Source organism: Haliotis asinina, chromosome 12 (assembly GCF_037392515.1).
Source record: "Haliotis asinina isolate JCU_RB_2024 chromosome 12, JCU_Hal_asi_v2, whole genome shotgun sequence".
Lineage (NCBI taxonomy): Eukaryota > Metazoa > Mollusca > Gastropoda > Lepetellida > Haliotidae > Haliotis > Haliotis asinina.
In genome coordinates this window covers 4,474,920-4,496,044 of record NC_090291.1, presented here as the reverse complement: position 1 = coordinate 4,496,044, position 21,125 = coordinate 4,474,920, and the positions used below count along the sequence as shown (strand labels likewise).

Below are 21,125 nucleotides of genomic sequence, written 5' to 3'. Positions count from 1 at the left end.
GAGGAGGAGGAGGTGGAGAGTGGTTGCATCAGAGAATCTTCACCAGTATTCATTATTAACACACTACCGTCCCACAATCTATTGTATGCCCCCTCATTCTATTCTACACGTAAAACCAACAAAAATTTGCAAGCATGTTTACTGATGCGACAATGAGGCAAAATAGTAAATCTTACCTCACCTCTGTATTACCAAACAGACAATCTAGATTCTCATAAGAGGTATAAAAGTAGCTGACAGGCAGTAGGTTTATTTCAGTAAATCAGGCCACAGGCCCATTGTACTATGTATTAACAAAGATGTTGATGATGCCCCACCAGTACATGTAGATATATACATGTCATATCTGGCACAATATACCACCACCACCACTACTACTACTACTACTACTACTACTACTACTACTACTACTACTACTACTACTACTACTACTACTATTTCGGGAGCTCATCATTAAAGAATTGCAGTGTGAACGTTTACGCCAGTGTATTGTTATAGTGTCTACTTCAGGGCAGCCATGTCCAAATATTTTTACAGACCAAAAGCTATGTAGCCAGGCTATATGATATTTAGTTATTATTATTCAATCTGCAATCTTGATCTTTATCACTACCGCAGAGTACATTGTTTTGTCAGCTACCTTGTTCCTCTTTGTCACTTCCATTGATTACTGTATATGACATTTATGGCCTTTATTGGTCATCCCCCTTGGCTGCGTCTGTCATCACATCAACTGTAGAAGGAAGTGCTATTAGTTTCTCTATCTGTCCACTGTTGAATCTTTGCCTGTCTATTGTTGTTATATTTATATATATATGTATGCTCACATCTATACTGTAGTGAGATGTGAGTGTGGAGACTGTCTTTGTAGGGACGACCGCGAGCAGGATTGCCGCTCACAGGAAAGGCCCTGGCGTTGAGCTGGAAGTCCTTTCACCTCATTCATGTATACTTGTTTGTCATGTCTTGTGAAACCAACTAAAGAAGTTCGAACAACTAAACTATGCCTTCGTCTTCATCAACGTATTCATTTGTCTTCGTCAACGTAATGTTCATCAAAATCGTGAGCTCATTCTCCAGTCACCCTATTCATGAGCCAATCCCCAGCCGATGACCACAGGCCCGCGTTGACAGTATTTATCGGATGATCCTCCGTCAATGCTTGTCAATATATACACGACTGGAAAACATACTTGGAAAGACAAATGGGAATAAAACCATGTTGATCAGAATGTTTTTCCTTTTCGGCTACAAGTACTGAGTCTGTCCCAGTGGTGTACAAACACCAACTGTCCCCATGGAAGAAGAGGATATCAGTGGACTTGACCCTGGCACTGACCAACATGTGGATTGTGAGACGACTGATCCGAGCTCGGACAGGTCCAAGGACAGAGAAGAGGAAATCGAGAATTCTGAGACATTCACAACGTTAGCCTAATTGTCAAGCAACAATGAGTTAATTTCAGGCACACTGACAAATATGGGGTCAAATTAAAACTGCTTCTTGTTTTGATGAGGTCTTTCTATTTAGCGACAAAGTCACATGTACATTCAGTGGATTTAATCATGGACCTGTTCATTCATACTGTACCTTTCATGATCTGAATTAAAGTTTACAATGCTACCTCTGCTATTCTCTGTACCCTGAATCAAATTAATTGGTCACCAAGGATTTGACCAAGGTTCATAAAGCCGGAAGTTCATGAGTTACTTTTCTTTTTCAGGGAATCTCGATCTTCAATGGATGGTCGGAAGTACGTTGTGTTTGAGGGTCAACTTTTGAAGCTGTTTGTAACGTGCCCGATGTGTTGCTCTAAATGTTGATGTTTCGCCGATGTTCCATTTGTTCAACTGTGGGGCAGATGTTCTGGGCACGTTGGTTTCAGGTAGCTATTATACCTCTCTCGACTGGTGGGATGAGGGTGGGGGGTGGGTGGGTGAGTGAGGTGGGGATGTGTGTGTGTGTTGCATGGTTTGGAGAGTAGTATATGTACCGGCTTGTACGGGTGGGCTTACGCTACACATTGTCTTCTGTTGTCTTTTGATATTCTGACATCGAGGAAAGTTAGCTGGTTGTCCGTTCCTCCCTCCGTCGTGAACTGCAGGCGATGGTGTTTGGCATTGAGATTGCTGAGAAGTACCTGTTCTCAGACATTGAGCTTTTACTTTATCGCTTCAGTAAGGTCTGCTGTGTCGTTTCCTTCCTTGTCGCACATCTGGCTATCCCTAACCAATAGCGCACTATGTAAGTATTTTCATGACAGTGTGTTAACCATCTTTTTTTTAGTTTTAGGATTATGATCAGCATCAGTTTATGTTTATGAGTTTTCGAGTTTGATTGCAATCCACTGGCCCTCCTTCAAGTCAGACTGTAGTTACATGTTGTAAGTCAGTATGTAAGCCCTGTCTTACTCACGTAAACTTACCAGGTAACCCAAGTTTGATATTCAGTTTCTACTGTAGAATGGGTTACATAAAAACTAAATAGGACTCCCTCTAAATTACTATTAATGATGTTCAGAAGCCCCTTCTCCTCTACACATGATAATGATAATACAAAACAAAACATATATGGTAAATATAAGTATGTAATAATGAAAAAAAAATCGTTGCACAAAGAAGTGCAATGAACAATGACTCAATCTTTATTGAATGACGGTGCACTTGCCGGAGTCTTCACTTGGCAAGAGCTGACTGAATCCACGCCTTGCAGACAGGTACTTTTGTGTAGATGCCTTGTGTGCTTTTAGTCTTGCATTTCTCTGCCCCGTATGACGTGATGCCGCACTGAGCCCATCTCCCGCCGAACTGACGGACCAACGGACCACCGGAATCACCCTGGTGATAATAATGATAATATTTACCATCAGTCAGAGTGTTTAAAGTGAAATAAAGTGATGTGGTGTTTTATTTCATGTTTACTATTTCAGCAAAATATGTGAGGACCATTTTATGAATAAGCAGATCTACTGTGTTACGTGCAACTGTATAGTGTTTCAGTGTGGAATAGGACTAATGCTGTGGATATCTGTTTTCCTTTTCTAGGGCCGAGCATGGCAAATAATCAGACAGACAAATAAATCTCCAACAACTTTTCAGTTACAAAGATTGCATAAACGTTCACTTTCTGTGTATTTTACTCCATAGTCCTCTGGAAGGTAATGGGTTCTGGTTCTGGGTAATAAATTCAGATTTCGTGTTTCAAACTGCATACAGAATGTTTAAAATATTACCTCTTGAACTGTTTTGAAATCTGTATTTAACAAGCGTGTTAACAGCATATGCTTGTCTTAACGCCGTTATCATCATCGTTGTCGTCGTCATCACCACCATCACCACCACCATCACCACCATCACCGCCATCACCATCTTCTGTACTTACTTGACAGATGTAAGAGTCCCCAGCAGAACAGATCTGTGTCTTCTTGTTACTGGGTGATACATATTTGTGGGGGCACGATTTCCCATCATAGGCCCTGATACTAGCGTCGTTGGGGAGGTCTGGATACGTATCTGAAAGCAAATCAGGAACAAACATACATGACATTATCCTTTCCATTGAGACTTTTCGTTTATTTACCTTACATATATCTGTATTTATTGTTACGATTGTTACTTAAATTCACAGACGTAGGTTTCCCATTACCTCGTTATACAACAGCCATGTTCAGATTACACAGACACAGCCTACAAGACCATAATCTATGACTTATAAGAATATGCTTCTACATGGACGCCGTAGCTAGTATCTGACTGGTACTAGGACTTTAGAACCAGGTGACTACAGCATAAAGTTGAATTGACACGATTCTGTAACCTTCGTAGCCTAAAACCTAGCCGAGGCATCGACATAGCGTTAACCATTGCTTACGAAAACATAAGAATGTGTATGCAATCTTCTGACCGCATCAATTCGTTCACTCAATACTCTGTTAGAATCACAGCTTTAATATTGGTATGTGGTGTCATCGAAACAGTCCCTAACTTGAGGTCAACGCCTTCCCTTGCAGTCCGTGAAGTACCACCTTCCCTTGCAGCCCGTGAAGTACCACCTTCCCTTGCAGCCCGTGAAGTACCACCTTCCCTTGCAGCCCGTGAAGTACCAAGACAGAATAGATCTTCAGCAACTCACTTGCCACAAACGGCGACTGTGCTTGTAAGAAGTGACTAGTGAGATCGGGTGACTCAGCTGACACATGTCATCGGGTCCCAATTGCTCAGATTGATGCTTATGCGTTTGATCACTGGATTGTCTGGTCAAGACCGGATTGTTTACTGACTACTGACGGCCGCCATGTAGCTGGAATATTGCTGAGTGCGGCGTAAAACTAAACTCACTCCTTTCCATGACATCATCAAAACGTTAACACAAGCATTAGGCAAAATGAGAATGTTTAATTGGACTATAACCTCTTCAGTTCGTTTACAAAAGTCTCCGCGCAACATAAATACAGACCTGTTAAAGTGTAATACTAGCCTTGTTATTATAGGGTCATCTCTAGTCATGGCCTCATCTCAACATGATCACTTGCCCTGTGACCTCATCACAACTAGTCTGTGACCTCAACGTGACGTATCAGCATAACCTTGACACTGACGGAACCATACAACACATATATTTGCCAATAACATAAAAAAAGCAAAAATGACTAGTCTTCTGTAAGGGCACTGGTGATATGATTGGTTGTTGTAGTCAATTCAACCAATGATACGTGTGCTTCAGTCGAGGTCTTTAATCATAATTTTGCGTGATGTCACAGTATATTTCGAGTAGGTAGACACTCAAATGGTTCACTATGGCTGTCTAATATCATGTTACATGTGTGACTAAATGGGTAGATTACTGTGGGTTGATGACATACAGTGGAAGCTGTCATAACGGGCACTCATTGGGACTGAGGGCATAATCTGGTTTAGACAATGTGCCGGATTGTAGAACTGATGATAAATGTACAAGCCGTGGATGGGACTGAGATTTTGTGTCGGTGTTGAGAGGTACCGGTTTTTACAGCTTCCAATGTATTGTAATTCGGATACTCCTTGGTGTAACAAGTAATAGGTATAACGTCATAACGTCATAATGTCATGTCACATTATACCTATGCACTGGAACCGCTCTGCTGTGAGGTGGCTCCCTATCCGGCCACAACACACGTCCTTCCTTTCAGGTTCCCCCACTGGCCGTTGACTGGGAGACACACCGGCTCGGCGTTCTTGATACCGGTGATGGGCTCTACCACTGTCAAGACACTAATGTCGTTCACTGAAGGAAGAACCGGTTTACAAATATCAGCAACTCGACGTAGGTTTCAAAACGCAAACTAATGATGTGTTACACCTATCGCAGGCGTAAAGTTCCACAGATTCGGATTGGGCTCTGTTGAAGGGAGGCCTGGTCGATGTCTGGTACAGTGTCCGCCATGTCAAGCAGACACTGGCAGTAGGAGGATGGAGAACTGTTACCCAGCTGTATTGTCGCTGAAACACCAATTGAATAGTAAAGAATACAGGACACGCACTCTTGTGATCTCGCAAGATAAGCTTGTTTCTAAAGGTCGAGACCGCAAGACTGTGTGAGCACTAATATGATCCTTAGTGAGTAAGACATGAGTTAGTTTACTCAACTTTAATCTTTAAATCTTGAATCTTAAATAGTATTTCCTCCTCATTTCTACCATGAAAGTTGTAGAACCTTGAATGGAGTAGCTTTGATCTGACAAATACTGACCAAGGACGGCATGACGCTATTGGATATTTTGATGCTCGATTGTCCCTCAGAAGTAAATGTAAACAGTAAGGATTGAGCAGCTGCGGCCATATTCAAGGACTTTTTGAAAATTGTAAATCTCACAAATATCAGCTATGTAACGTTATTCATCATTCGTGACATTAACTGAACGCCTTCCTCACCTCGTTTGGACCTCGACTGTAAACGGGAACTAACTGCATTTGTCGACCAGTGACGCTAACGTCAGAAGAACGAGGCCAAGGCGAGTCATCTTCATTCTGCTTATAAATGTGGAACATAACCAGAGGAACAGTGTTCACCATGTATGTATGTATGTATGTATGTATGTATGTATGTATGTATGTATGTATGTATGTATGTATGTATGTATGTATGTATGTATGTATGTATGTATGTATGTATGTATGTATGTATGTATGTATGTATGTATGTATGTATGTATGTATATTGTAACAAAAATTCAAGACTGATCTTGGCTTCAAGTACAGAGATAATCAAGCTCTCAGCCATCACATTGATTCCAGCCAAGATACCAGCCTTATGCTGCATTTAATTAAGGTGACATACCTTTTATTTCTCCGTTACAAGTGACTTATCACCATTTGTACCTGCCAGCTGTATATATTTCAACGGGAGCTCAGGAAGCGCTTTGAGCATATCCTTGTGACGTGGAAAGGCGCTATATAAATTATATTATTATTATTTGTTATACCTTTGTGCAGTCTGCTTCCAAACTACAGTATCAATAATAACAGCAATTTCCAACGTAAGTAACGTCAATCATGTCTACAGTCGCTATCTTGGATAGTCTGATGTCACGTTTGTGTATCATGTGACTCTAGGTCACCTATAAATAGAGCTGTCAGGGTTAGAGTCAGATTTGACTTTCACAAGCAAGGTAGGGTTTCAGGGCGACGTCGCAGCTTAATTCTCATTTTTGCATTATAGGACATTTTTATTGCATAACTTTTAATTAACAAAGATATTATTAACATTTGGTCTGCTCTCTAGTTGTAATTAGGTGATTATTATGGTTTCATTGTTTTTAACCTTGTTGAGATCCGGATCCAAGGTCATGTTTACCATATCAAGTTACAGTCTCTGCTGAGGAGTTCTTATATAAGATATTATATAATACGTTGTTTACATTATCTGGATTCAGTTCCCGTTGCTGCAAGTGCATACACTTTCCAGTTTCAAAGTTTATTGTACAGTTTAATCCATTTAACTGTCAGGCGTCTCAGTCAAGACTGCTATACAGCATTGCAGTCAGCAAGATATCCAGTCCTGATGACAGTCAGTAACACTAAGAAACACTATGTATTGTTTTGGTTACTGAACAAATACCGCTGGCCATTCCATGTACACTTGTCAACACACATGAGGTGATCAGAAAGCCGACTCAAGGCCTCTCCACCTATATCCCCAAACCAAGACTTGGTGAATAAGCTATTCATTTTCAGCTTTTGTGGTTGTACATCAAACTGTCGTTTTTTTCACAATTGCACGATAGAAATTATCCGTAGGTTATTTTCTTCGTTCCGTCGAACAGGTGCGAGACAGATGTGTCCTGTAGGCCTGGACCGTGACCAAAGCAAACTTATGTTGGTCAAGTATTTGTAAATCTACTGGCGCATATACGTCAATCATACATAGAGTTGTACCTCAACAATTACACTTACCAATGTCACTATCCTGTAAAACAAATGCATGATACAAATATTGATCAACAACTTTGACCGCGGGTAGTAAGACTTTCTTGTGGAATACATGTAGAAAGGGCGTGTCCGACTGTACATCAAATTGTGAAGTAAGTTGGAAGTGCTATAATACAGTAGCCGTAAAAAGACGGTTGTGTATTGGAATGTTGAAGTCTTCTCTCTTGTGATACAGTCCTTAGGCGGTGCCCCAAATATGACAAACCTGGCAATAGTACTAGAATGTGTACTTCACTACTTTATAAATGGCACTGTGTATAACCGACCCACGCGTTTTCGGTAGTGCTTGCATACCCAAACGTGTAGGACAGGACTAAGTTCAAGAATCGTGACACATCATTTAAAAAACTGTCAGTGGATGACAATAAAACCACTAGTCTTTCACAGATTTAACAAGAAGTAATTAAATTTAAAACATGTTAACTACAAAAGACGATACAATATAAAAACACTGTAGACTGCCACAAACTGAGAGTAGATCACCTAGGCGTTGACTTTTGAAAGACTTTTTTCTTTCTCATTACCATCACAACAAATGTGCTCCAGGATGTGTTTATATTTTACATCAGAGTGTAAATAGTTTTACATCAGACACATAAATTCTTGGAAGTAATGTGTTAATTATTAATACTAATGCTTCTCCAACTGATGTTTCCCTCCTTCTACCACTTCTACTGCTACTGTTACATGTGTAACTCAGGTGTCCTCGCATAAGTAAGCTCAAACACATAAACACAACAAACAAACGTCTTTCGCCTGATACAAAATAATTTATTAACTGTAAGGTCATGTATTAGATCAATACTCTGTCTGCAGTTGATCCTCGTAACACGTCTACCACTACCACTACCGCTACCACTACCACTACCACTACCACTACCACTGCGGACACGGACATGAGATGAATGACGTTCAGATGCGCATCAGGCTCTCGCCTTCATAAAGCATCTCCATTCACTGTGAATCTGGAAGCTACACCCGACAGAGTCGTGTGGTATGACTTAGTAATACAGCTGTGACGCCACGACCTCCATCGGTACTGTGATGGCGCTAAAATCTCAAATATTAGTGTAATTGGGCTCGACACCTCCAGTGGTAGTATGATATGGTAGTGTAATGTGGCGCTACATCCTGCAGTGGTAGTGTGACATGCTGCCACATCCTCCAGTGGTAGTGTGATATGATGCTACAACTTTCACTAGCAGTGTGATATGACGCTGCAACTTTCACTAGTAGTGTGATATGACGCTACAACTTTCACTAGTAGTATGTTATGACGCTACAGCTTTCACTAGTAGTGAGATATGACGCTACAACTTTCACTAGTAGCGTGATATGACGCTACAACTTTCACTGGTAGTATGATATGACGCTACAACTTTCACTAGTAGTGTGATATGACGCTACAACTTCCACCACCTCCAGTGGCAGTATGATATGGTAGTGCAATGTGGCGCTACATCCTGCAGTGGTAGTGTGACATGCTGCCACATCCTCCAGTGGTAGTGTGATATGATGCTACAACTTTCACTAGCAGTGTGATATGACGCTGCAACTTTCACTAGTAGTGTGATATGACGCTACAACTTTCACTAGTAGTATGTTATGACGCTACAGCTTTCACTAGTAGTGAGATATGACGCTACAACTTTCACTAGTAGCGTGATATGACGCTACAACTTTCACTGGTAGTATGATATGACGCTACAACTTTCACTAGTAGTGTGATATGACGCTACAACTTCCACCACCTCCAGTGGCTGTATGATATGGTAGTGCAATGTGGCGCTACATCCTGCAGTGGTAGTGTGACATGCTGCCACATCCTCCAGTGGTAGTGTGATATGACGCTACAACTTTCACTAGTAGTGTGATATGACGCTACAACTTTCACTAGTAGTATGATATGACGCTACAACTTTCACTAGTAGTGTGATATGACGCTACAACTTTCACTAGTAGTGTGATATGTCGCTACACCTTTCACTGGTAGTTTGATAGGGTAGTACAGAAATATTCCGGGGTATGGAACCATCAGTGTCGCTTGATAACTTCGTGTAAGATAAGGATGCCTGCCAGCAACAGGAGGCTTGCCGTCTTGGGGCCTGGAAATCAGGAATAGGTGATTGTGTATCATAATATCTTGTGGTTAGTTGAATGAGCCACATTTCAGTGACACTCATTTTATGATCATTGTTTAAGCATAACGAAATTACAAGCGATGGATCACATCTACTGATCATACACGCAAGTACAACCATGTATGATGTCTGAATTTGTTGGCTGTACATTACTAACGTGATCGTGTGGAAACATGCAATATCGATAAGCCACTTGTTTCTTTGACGTGACTGCTTGATTGAGATATGACTCCAACAAAATCATTACATCCTACTACAGTCATGCACGCGCACACATATATATGTACTTCCGACGTACTGAATCTACCGCACTCACAGTGTCAACTTACAATACCTCTACTTACTATTAGCTTGACTTGCCGGAGGTACAGTTCCTGAAACAAAAATAGTTTCATTTTCCTAAGACGTTTGTACATATTCCCTCAGGCTGATATATGCATACCGATATAACGAATGTGTTTACATTGCAGGGTGCGGCTTGAACATGCAAGTATGTTTCGTCGATTATTGGGTATATTAAGAAACATGACCAAATAATATGCAGGATGAAAATACCCATGTAACAATTGTTAATGTACTTCTAAAGCTACATAAACACGCAAAATATAGAAGCGTACTTGACTTGAATAAACAGATATGTCAACAGTTGCAACTTGAAATTTAAAGATTGCTTATTTAAAGAGTACACGAACAGTGCAGAACAAATATTTTTAAAAAAATATTAATATATTTCACGGCAATAATACGTCACAAGGCCAGTTATGTGTTTGAGATTAGAAATTATATGTTTTACCCACGATAAACAGGTGGGGAATTACTGATAATATTTGAATGAAATTTAAAGCTGAAAAACACTACCACAAAAGGGTACACAGTCGTTCCATCAAAGAGAGGCATACGTAATGTATTCACAAGGGCTTGGTCATAATTTAGAGCCCTTCCTCCCCCGTGAAATCAAAACATTCATTGTAACTTAGCGTATTTGAAGTAAACCCATGATCCGACGTTGACGATTACCTGTGAGTATCACGTTTAACAGCGTCACGGACCCCGACTTCGTGCCCAACACAATCACTGCCTCCTTTCCAGTAGGACTTTTATCCTTTGGCAGAAATCTGAAATGGAGGTGTATACAAACTGCACTAATTGTAAGACCTTTCCGCACGCTAATAATGTGCTTAGAAAATCCATGATTTGTCAAGCACTTTTCAAGGCCGTTGATTTATCTACTGTGTGGGATACTCTAAACCTATTTACGTTAGCTTTCGACTTCCCTCAAGTGTTTATTCAAGTTTCAAACTGAGTTTGAAATAGCTGAATTTTTAACTCAGCTCTATCTCTAAATAAAAAGTCCAAACAACTAAAATATCCATCAAACGCAAATTGTCTACTGAGTTTGATTTCAGTTCATTTTTGGGCAATACATTTTCATGCGTTTTCTCAATTTAAGAAAACTCGATTTCTGAGTTTTGACTTAAGCTTATTTCGAGAAATCGGGGCCATATTCCAGCGCATATAATGCGTGCAGCCCAACGGCTTTTGCTTTTATTGAAACACGGAATGTGACCAATTTAAAATTTGTAAACGCCTCTTGCCTGATGCCTCTTCTTAATGAAAGAGCTACCTTAATGTAACACATTTTAGCCAGTAATAGTACCGTTTATATATTAAAAACATTTGGGTTGAGAAATATTTTATGTGTTGTTTGTTTATTTTTCTTTTGCGTAATGCAAGAATTGTTCGGTGTACTAAAGCACATGAAAAACGACAGCAGCTCACATAATATGTTCTGGGGCCACGCCCCTCATGCTCTTGCTGGTAAACATGCTCCTCCATGTCAGGGAAGTGTTTGTCACGCCGGCCCATATACACTCGAATCTTGGCCTGATTCCGCTGAGGATGGAGTAGACGTTGAGGGTTCCGGGAGACTCGTTCCCAATGAAGATCAGCGTCAGTCTGTCAATGGCACCAACTGCCACGCTTTCTGGTTCAGGACCCTGTCACAAGAACAGGATTGTTATTGTTTGTATCGCTACTGCAACAACACAACTACTACTACGAATACTACCAAATGGGATAGAATGAAAGGTTGGTAGTATTGTGTAATTATGCATACTGACGATGCTCCTGCGAATACTTTTCTCCTCCTCATTCCCCTCCTCCTGCCACTACTACTACCACCACTTCTACTACTACTACTACTAGTACTACTACCACTGATACCACCACATCTATGACTTCTTTAAGTGGCATTTACTGCTTGACAACCACTAGATGAGCCACGACCTGACAAATAACCCCAAATTGCATATATTGAAACGCCCTCTAGAACATTCTATTTGAAACAAGATGGAAACAGGCTGTCGTCTGTATACTGAAAAGTTCAATTTCCTCGTGCAAATAGTGTCGTGATGGTCTTTTGCTAAACCAAACCGCTCTACGAGACACATGTTAAACAGTAGCGGTATTGATTTCACGCCACTGTCAGCATGTATTGCACGTGCTTAATCGCTAATCTATATGTAGCAACCAAGAGTATTCGTCCAGATTACTTGCTCCGCCTGCTTGTCACAAACGCGTTCACTGCGCTAGCACAGCTAACACTTCGCAAGCAGAAGAAGTTGGTTTGATGAACAGGAACGAAAGTTTATGGATAGATCACTTGCTTGGTAACGATGTTAGCGTCTACACCAAAGCGTCACAACCATTGCAATAAAGATTGAGTGAGTGAGTGGGTGAGTGAAAATTCTACATCGCATCGGAAATGTAACAGCCAGATAGCGATGAAAACAAGGTTACCGGGTTAAAACATCTATCGAGGAAGGACAGTAAATGTAACTAGTTTCCGACAGATTTCAGTTTAAAACAAGTAATTATCACCAAAACGTTTTAACCATAGATACCTTTATAATATAACAACTGGCCATATCTTGCCAACAACTGAAGTTAGATCCCCATGCTAGGGACCACGGGGACTTACAGTACTCTTGCTTCCACTGCAATAAAGAAGTTGTCTATAAACTACTAAAGTTTCTACAACTACTACTACTACTACTACTACTACTACTACTACTACAACTACTACTACTAATACTACTACTTCTACTATTATTACTACTACCCTATCTGCCGACGTCTTGTCTGCGTCCTGTGCAGGTGTATTGGTGCCGTTCACATCCCCGTTGAATAGGTCGAGATAGAGATCGGCGTGTCTCTTTTCGATGTCGTCCCCGCTATCGTACACTTGCTTCATGGATGTGACGTTCCAGATGGAGAAGCTCCGACTACCCAACATGACAAACTTGCTGTAGCCACTGGTGACATCGCTTTCTCCGTTCTGAGTCGTAAACGTCAGTCTCCCTGGACAACACAGACAACGTCACTGAAGACTTAGTGACGAGAGGTATCGTGTTGTACTACTTACGGAGGAGGTCTGATGTGGCGATACCTTTTAAGTGTCATTCTGAAGTTTATGGAAGGAAGGCAGCAGTCAAAACTGATTTTGTGGTCACTGTCTCTGTCTCATTACGGTAAAACCTAAATCTAAATTTTGATGACTTCAGCCCAACTTACGAGTTTATGTACTCAAATACTACTATCAAACTACCTCCGTGACTTAGAGGCTTGAGATAAAAGCTTCTGCATACCTCGACAGCAGCATGATTATAAAGGTACCTTCAAATGAGACAACAAAGTGAGAAAGGATTGCAATGTGGATTGCAAAGAACGTACACTCTCCAATTACACCGTCAACTGTCCTTACCACATCTTGTTGAACAAATTGCAAATCTGAAATCAATGCAACCGTAAACCATGACATCACAAGCACAAAGATATCATATTTTAATAAACAAACAAAAGCAAACATACAAGAATGTTACTTTATGTACGCCGAAACGCCTTCAACCAAAAAAGACTACAGATTCCTGCACCTGTCTACAAAGGATCAATGAATAAAATTTTCTGATCAGTTTTGTCAATTGTTTTACAGGTTCATGGTGTTCGTACTTCCTTCCATGCACGCCTTTATATTGTTTTTGTTTACTGGATGTGTCTATGTCTGTCCTGGTTTTACGTTCTTGCCTGCTTGTTTCATGATGCTCAATCGTTCTGTCTTAATCTGTAGCGGTTAACAAGTAGGTCATGACTTTGTTAGTGTTATGCGGGTGGCATCTATAGACAGATGTCATTAATTGTTTCCAAATAAAAAAAGATAAATCCATTATTCATCTACCAACTAGCACCTAAGGTAAAGAGTCAACTAATTAACACCCAGACTTTCAAAGTCTTCATTATATTTGGACCTCTTAGTCAAAAGCACTAACATTTCTGTAAAGTAACGATAAAACACCTCTATTTGGACATAGTGTTTTCCTCAGTATCCTAGATAAATCTAGGCTATGAAAACTTCAGCCTCGTATGTTTACATGCAATGCTTTCCTGGTTCTCGGAGACATGGTTCAGTTACCTAGCATTGTGTCGTTGGCAAGCCACGTCTTCATCTGGTCGCTCAGATTATCTGCTGTCATGTTCTCTGAAACCAATACACAGTCTAAGATAAGACAGCTGATACTCACCTCACAAAAAATGGATATGAAAACAAAACTGAATAGTCTTGTGAACACAAATGGCGTTGAAAGAGACAGTTCCGGTCTACGATCAGGCTGAAGTATAACTGAACTGTTATATCTGAAGTATGTTGGCAGGAAGACCTGTTCTTGTCACGCACAACAAACGCTATATACTGCACTATGTTGATATCCTTTATGATCCATGGCGCTTGTCTGTTGGTTGTCCGGACCCTTCTCTAATAAACAGATTCGGGGTAGAACGGGTATTCAACAACCAATGCAGGGCAACTGAAGGGTCTGACAAGATCATTTAAGTAATGCTCTTATCTTATCTCAATGCATATACCACTGTTCAAGATGTAAGTCTCTGGATTGTCTGGTCTATACTCGATACGTTACAGGCCGCTGTCATTAGCATGCAAATTGCAGAGAGGGATGTTAAGCAACGAACCAAAGTTACAAACGTTATCGATCTGATTTATCTGGTTTCATTTAAGGTAGTAAATATATGTGGAAAACATACAACATGAATAAATATAATTAATCCTACAAAGAAATAAAAAACATATTGTCCTACTGAGATGACACACAAGTCCCAAAACTTCAAATCAGTATAGGTCTACCACAATTTTAATCGTAAAATATTTGTTCTTTTTAATACTGGCTAACACTAAAGCACAATCGCCAGGAGGTGAATGGATGGAGCAAACCCAGCTATGGCCCATGCAGGTAACATGTTGATGGTGATCTATAGCCCGTTTTTATTTTCCACTGTCCATGATCTTACTTTCAACAAACTCCCTCCCTCTCATTTCCTCTTTCCACGATATCATGTCGCTGTAGTCGTAATCGTCGCCCTCGTTGGCTGTGACGATGAAGTTGTTACCGTTGTGTGTCATGTACTCAATCCCGTCAGGAAGGTAGTAGCTATAGATAGGCCACGCCCTCATGTTGATGCCTGAAATATTATATCACATCGCGTTTGTCAGGTACCTCCTTCCCAGTTCCCACACACACCAGCGCGGTATGATGGAACGCCTCAACTTCCAATTTAGTGATCTTAATGTGTTTGCCTCATACACTAATGAAATATCAATTACCAGATGTGACTTTAGTATTACTGACTTTAGTATTACTGATATGTTATAATAACACTGATGTATTTTAACATGACGTATGTATTTCAACATGACCGAAGTAATTTAACATGACTGGTGCTTTTTAAAATGTTTTTAACATTATTGACGCTAGTATTACTGACGTATTATGATATCACTGATGTATGTTAACATGACTGATGTATTGGAACATGATTGATGTATTTGAAAGATGTTGCGACCGACAGTATTGTTCACTGTGGGTGCATGTCCGTAGTTTGCCCTGCTATAATGTCCCATATATGACCCCAGTTAGCTAATTCTTGGCACCCACCCCCGTCTTGGTCTGACGCGTCCATTAGCAGGTTCCTCCAGGTCTTCAGACCGAGACCACGGATACTGACGATGTTGCCGGACCTGACATCCAACACTGCCACGGCGTTAGTGCGCTACAACACAACACATAGTTACAGAGGTACTGCTTTGATAACAAGAAAGGCTAAATTAAAAAGTGAAATGTGTCTCGAGCATCTGCGTGTCACTTTTATTTGTGCACGTTACAATTTTTATTGTCATTTAAAGAATAAGACTGACTTACCCGCGTCCCGATGATGCATTTGTCCACTATAAGAATGAGGGTCTGTAAGAACGAGTGCTAAACGTCCCAAGCCGTATTTGTCAGAGAATCAGTTAAAAATGAGTTCCCCCAACGTCACGTTTCTCTATCAAAAATTAAAAGTACGTCCTAACACCCTCGTCACTTTTGAAACAGTTACTTGAAACAGGTTGGCGTTTCTTTGGACTTAACCTAGCCGCACGTAACATCTATATAATCACTCTAGGCAGCGATCGCTCCATCGCCATTCTCACCAAACTATTTCATTATTCGGATGGGGATGATTAGAGTAGATGATTAGATGATTAGTGGTAGATCCTACTGACTGATGATGGTTCCTTTATTGCGTGTCGATTGATCTCCCACCGTATAGTGAAAACAATCTCTGAACGAAGCCAAAACATGCTGAGTAAGGGTTATCTTGCCTTCGTGTGAAATACTGTAATGGCAATGGTCAATGACGCTTTAACAAGTTTCATTGTCACCCCTCTCAGGAGGGTGACAACTGGACAAATATTGCCGGCTGCCACGGTAACCGCCAAACTCTCTGCCGGAGAGTTGTGTCGCGAACAATCATATGACGTCATAATATGACGCATGCAGTACCCTGAGTTCGAAACGTTCGATTGGCTGATTTTGAGTTCGCTGTGTACATATTTATTTCACTGACTTCCACTGCTACATTAAACACAATAAACATTTTTTGCAGCAGTTTTGAAGCATTATTGTGTCAATTATTGTGAGAATACCTGTAGACCAATGTACGCTGTCTTCCCGTCCGGAGTCACTGTTATCTTGCTCGGGTCGACGTCGTTGGAGAAGTTGTTGTGGCGGTCCCGGTACACAAACCTGACTCCCCTGCTGAGCAGCTCGCTGACACTGCATGACAGTGGTCTCAGTTAGGTCTGGACGCTTCTGACATTAATGGCGACGTCATCGCCAAAGACGTCAAGGTGTTATCGTTTGCTTGGGTATGTTTTCAAAGATATGCTTAAGTTCCACTCTCTTCGGTTGTGTTGTGATTAGATAAATGATATCATATTATCGCCTGAATAAGTACCAACTGACATAGTTAGTGGCTGTATCCTCCAAGGAGGCTTAAATACTGTAAAACGATTGTCCCCCTGATATAGTAAGAAGTCTCAGAACTTTCAACGTTTATTTAACCCTACACACCTATTTGTTGTTTTGTCATGTCTAAATATCAATGCAATCGTCATTGGCAGAAGGGATGGTATAAATCTAGATAGAGCCCATACGAATACTTTAAGTCGCCATGGTTCCTAGAGTGCTGATCTAACTTCAGTTGTTGGCGATCATCAGCCTTTGTTTTAAATGTTGTATTGTCCTAACTTGAAATCCTAATTTAAAGATATATGCTTGTTGTCTTTCTTGTTACTGTGAGACTAGTTGATTTTAGTGTCCTTCGTCGCCTGGTTTGTAACATTGGCACATTTATTAAGAACTAAAAATTTTAAAAATATGAACTTAAAAGTATTAAGTCACGATACGGCTGAAATATTGCTGCCGTGCCTATAAACTTTAACGCACTCACTCACTACTTCGGTACACTGTTGTTATATCTATATTGTGCAACACGTACTGTCCCGAGTTTGTTACGAAACCTTTTCGCAAATACAGAATTGTCATGAACGTATTGTTTGTTCACTCAGGCCCCCATTCTGTCTAAAACACACCTTACCAAGTTCTTGAAAGCAGTAGCATTTATCAATTACGCTGTTAAAAGTCTTCGAAAACGTCATATTAAACAATGTGTGCTTCTTTGTACTAGTCTTATCTTATCTCTTACCAAATATGATACAATATATATGGACGTGTTTTGGACAGTATCCCCGTGTGTGTTCTCGCATGAACCTGTAGGTGTACTGACAGCCACCCTGTAAAACTTGCAGATATAATCACCATACCTCGGTCATGGAGCGTCTCTGCTCATTCCTATCTTCCCATTTCTCATTCACATGCTGAGAGAAGTAACAGAAACGGTCATAAAATATAGGAATGTCTGCTTTTCAACCTCAGCAATGCCAAAAACTCTGCGTGAAGGTGTGAAGTGTTTTGATCACTACGTGCAACTACAACATGGTGTAATACTCCATCAAATTTCATCTGGTTGGTTAGATATTCCTCCATGTCATGTCATTCCTCCATGTAGCAGTGTGCTAGACAACTGAAAATCCATACCGATGAGATGCATGTCGAGAAATGTTCGACTGGAAAGAGCCCACCTACACAGCAGGCGTAGGGTGTTTGGCATTTGAAAAGGGAGCTAGATTAGTTTTAATGACGAGATCTTGGTATTTCCTATGTTCTGAAGCGGGAACATACACTCACTAACCTGTCATCAAATTTTGTGAAATCCAACGTCGTGATGTCAACGTTGCTGGCGAAGCTCCCAGGGAAGCTGGCACCCGGAAGTCGGACAAGAAGGACCTTGCCCTTTGGGTCAGTGAAATCACCGTCGGATTTGTAAGCACTTCCTTTGACAGTGACAATGGCTGTCCTGCACCCAGGCAGGAACCGTACACTACTGGGGTTTTCGCCAACTGTAGGGGAACAATACATAATGCCATGGAGAAGGTTTTACTGAAATAATGTATTCTCAAACATAGGTTGTGTTGAACTAGAACTGGTCTGGTCTCAAGTTTTCATAAAGGCATTATCACTTAGGTATACCGTTGAGAGTCCTATGAGAGTCCTAAGATTGATATTACACGAACAAATTTTCGCTGTCTGCAGACTGCAAATACCCCACCAAAGCACCAAAGACCCCCATCCTCCATCCTCCTCAGATTGTTATGATCACACTCTACCTGGGGCAGAAAAGATCTCTTCCGTTTGTCTGCTGGCATCAAACTTCTTGAATATCTTGACCGTTCCGTTGGGTGGATAGGCGATGTTGTGGGTAGTCTGGATGAAGTAGTTACCGCAGCAGGAGATGTCGGTGTACTCGAGGTTACCTTGCTGGGAGGTGTCTGTACGGACCGGGGCCAGGTTGGAAGGGGTCTTCATGTCAATCACGAACCTATTTAGTCCCCCTGTGGTGAAGGTCAGTTGGTCAGTGAGTCCAGTTTTATGCCATTATCATGGTCATGTACATCCAGCCAAATGACTAACGCCAACAGCCGTTATGTCATCAGTGGACAAGAAGACATGTTTGACTGTACTGTACCTTCTCACAGGAAGCTAAAGAATTACCTATTCTCTGTATTTACCGATCAACAGTTATAAATCTTTCTATCCACATTACTCAATCCATGATATACTATAGCGAATCTAGCATTTTGTTGATGGTGAGTTTGTGATTCCACAATATTATCATCATTAATCTGTCAATACACGATATGACTGAAGTGATTCATGACACATGGATTATAACAGTATGAACTATTCGGGTTTTCTTGAACTACTGTTGAATTAACAAGAACGTAAGATGATGTATACCAGTGTCAAGCAGAACCGACAACCTACACATATTATACTAAAGAAATTGTCATCCATGACGCACTCAACGGTTCGTGTTAGTATCCAACATCTGTAATGCCAACGAAACCGTACCTGGAGTAGTGCAATCAGAAACAAAGAAACCGTCGACCTAGGTCGATGTTACTACAATAGACCCTATCATACTTAGTCTGTCTCATGGGCGCTGAACCACATTATTTTCCATAGTCCAGACCAGCACTGCTAAAGTCCTAAATGAGCAAGTCTAGAGGTCTTGAATTCCAGGTCTCCATAAGGTTCCTTTTCTATTTAAATGGGTTTATTTCTTACAATCAAAATTAAATATTTTCCGAGACTAAGAATTAGCTTACAGCATACAGCGCTGATACATATCTCTGTTGCGCATTGTTAACCCAGAATCAATGGGAAATTGATACGCGAACTGTAGACTGAGGTCACGGTGATCTACACACGGGCGCCACTAAAGGGCGCTTGCTGTCAATACTGTTTAGCCGTGAAATGACAAAGTTCTGAAATTTGAATTTAATAAGTATAGAGTATTACTTGTACATAAATCGAATGTTCGTAATATAACGAATCGCTCAGCACTGAAAGAAAGAGACTTATTGTTTAGTTTGCAGTTTAAAAAAAAACACAAATTCACTATGGTGGGTTCTAAGCGTGTTGTGCACATGTAGGAACCAAAGACTTTTAATTTTGATCGAAAACGTTGACCACGTTGCCAAAACCGCCCCTTCCCCGCCCCGCCGACTTACCAACAACGTATAGGATCTTGTTATCGGCGTCATACGACGCACGTTGGACGACTTTGTAATCCCACAATCGTCCAGTTGTCGGTAAAAACACGGAAGACACCTCCTCAAGACTGACACTATAGTCACCATTTACTAAAGACAGGGCGAGGAGGAACACCAAAAGCTCCATGGCACCAGGACGTGTATCCCACTAAATCACTAGGCATGAGAGTCTGAAATGGATATGTTTGGCTGTGAAATATGAGACAGATGATATCACAGGGGCGGTTCCGTCCATGAATGGAAAACAATGTGTACTTATCAAGTGAACTTGACACTCATTTGACACTTGCCTCAATTGGTGAGTGCGCATAGGTGTCTGGGTATTAACAAAAATTACAATGCAGTGTTGTCTGTCAGTCATTGACTTTACGCCCCTTTGTTGACCGTTTGATGAACGATAACATGGGTGATGATATCATTTGGCGTGATGTTGATGAGGCACTGGCACAGTGGCTTGTATGGAATGGGATGAAGCCGGGTGGCGGTGGTTAAATTGGTCGAGAGAGAGAGGGAGAGATAGATAGATAGATAGATAGATAGAGAGAGAGAGAGAGAGAGAGAGAGAAAGAGAGAGATATGTGTATATGTTATTACCGCTAAATTACCGATATCGCTGCAACTGTTTTGCGAGTGGGCTGCGTTTGTTTACACTTGAAATGAAATGCAATTCCTTCAAATTTGCCGTAATTCCTTTAATTACTTAGAGGGACCTGCATTATATAGATGAGAAAGTAATGCTCACGTGTGCTACATTGCATCTGTCGAATTACATTTAAACTGATGTAAGGCGGTTTTCTGATTTCCTTTCTGTTTTCTCCATTGTTGGCAGCCGTTTTCACAAGGACCCTCCTTGGCTAAAAAAAGCAGCCATGGTGTTTAAACACTATATATTTCAAAGAGACATGAGATTGGTCAGCGGGGACATATAAACCTATATATAGACCTTTCCCAAA

General features: G+C 40.9%; 1 protein-coding gene and 1 pseudogene across 1 annotated transcript; both read right to left on the bottom strand.

The window, feature by feature from the left end:
- Window positions 1-2,676: 2,676 nt before the first annotated feature.
- On the bottom strand, window positions 2,677-5,999 carry LOC137258571 (chymotrypsinogen A-like; annotated as a pseudogene).
- A 2,218-nt stretch (window positions 6,000-8,217) lies between these two features.
- On the bottom strand, window positions 8,218-20,316 carry LOC137258066 (mesenchyme-specific cell surface glycoprotein-like). The gene is made up of 12 exons (XM_067795615.1): window positions 20,131-20,316; window positions 18,724-18,948; window positions 18,249-18,456; window positions 16,642-16,771; window positions 15,611-15,725; window positions 14,967-15,137; window positions 14,077-14,142; window positions 12,730-12,968; window positions 11,388-11,605; window positions 10,626-10,723; window positions 9,953-9,982; window positions 8,218-9,572 (listed from the first exon to the last, which is right to left on the bottom strand). Exons 1-12 carry the CDS (start codon window positions 20,297-20,299, stop codon window positions 9,502-9,504), a joined length of 1,740 nt encoding a protein of 579 aa, XP_067651716.1. The 5' UTR covers window positions 20,300-20,316; the 3' UTR covers window positions 8,218-9,501.
- Between the last annotated feature and the right edge of the window lie 809 nt (window positions 20,317-21,125).

Bases quoted from the DNA above. Each gene is read 5' to 3' on its own strand.
- LOC137258066 (XM_067795615.1), bottom strand. From the start codon at position 20,299: ATGGAGCTTTTGGTGTTCCTCCTCGCCCTGTCTTTAGTAAATGGTGAC. The intron at 18,457-18,723 runs GTAGAGTGTGAT...GTTCCCCTACAG, and splicing joins AGAGATCTTTTCTGCCCCAG to TTGGCGAAAACCCCAGTAGT. The intron at 14,143-14,966 runs GTAAGATCATGG...TATTGGTTTCAG, and splicing joins AGGGAGGGAGTTTGTTGAAA to AGAACATGACAGCAGATAAT.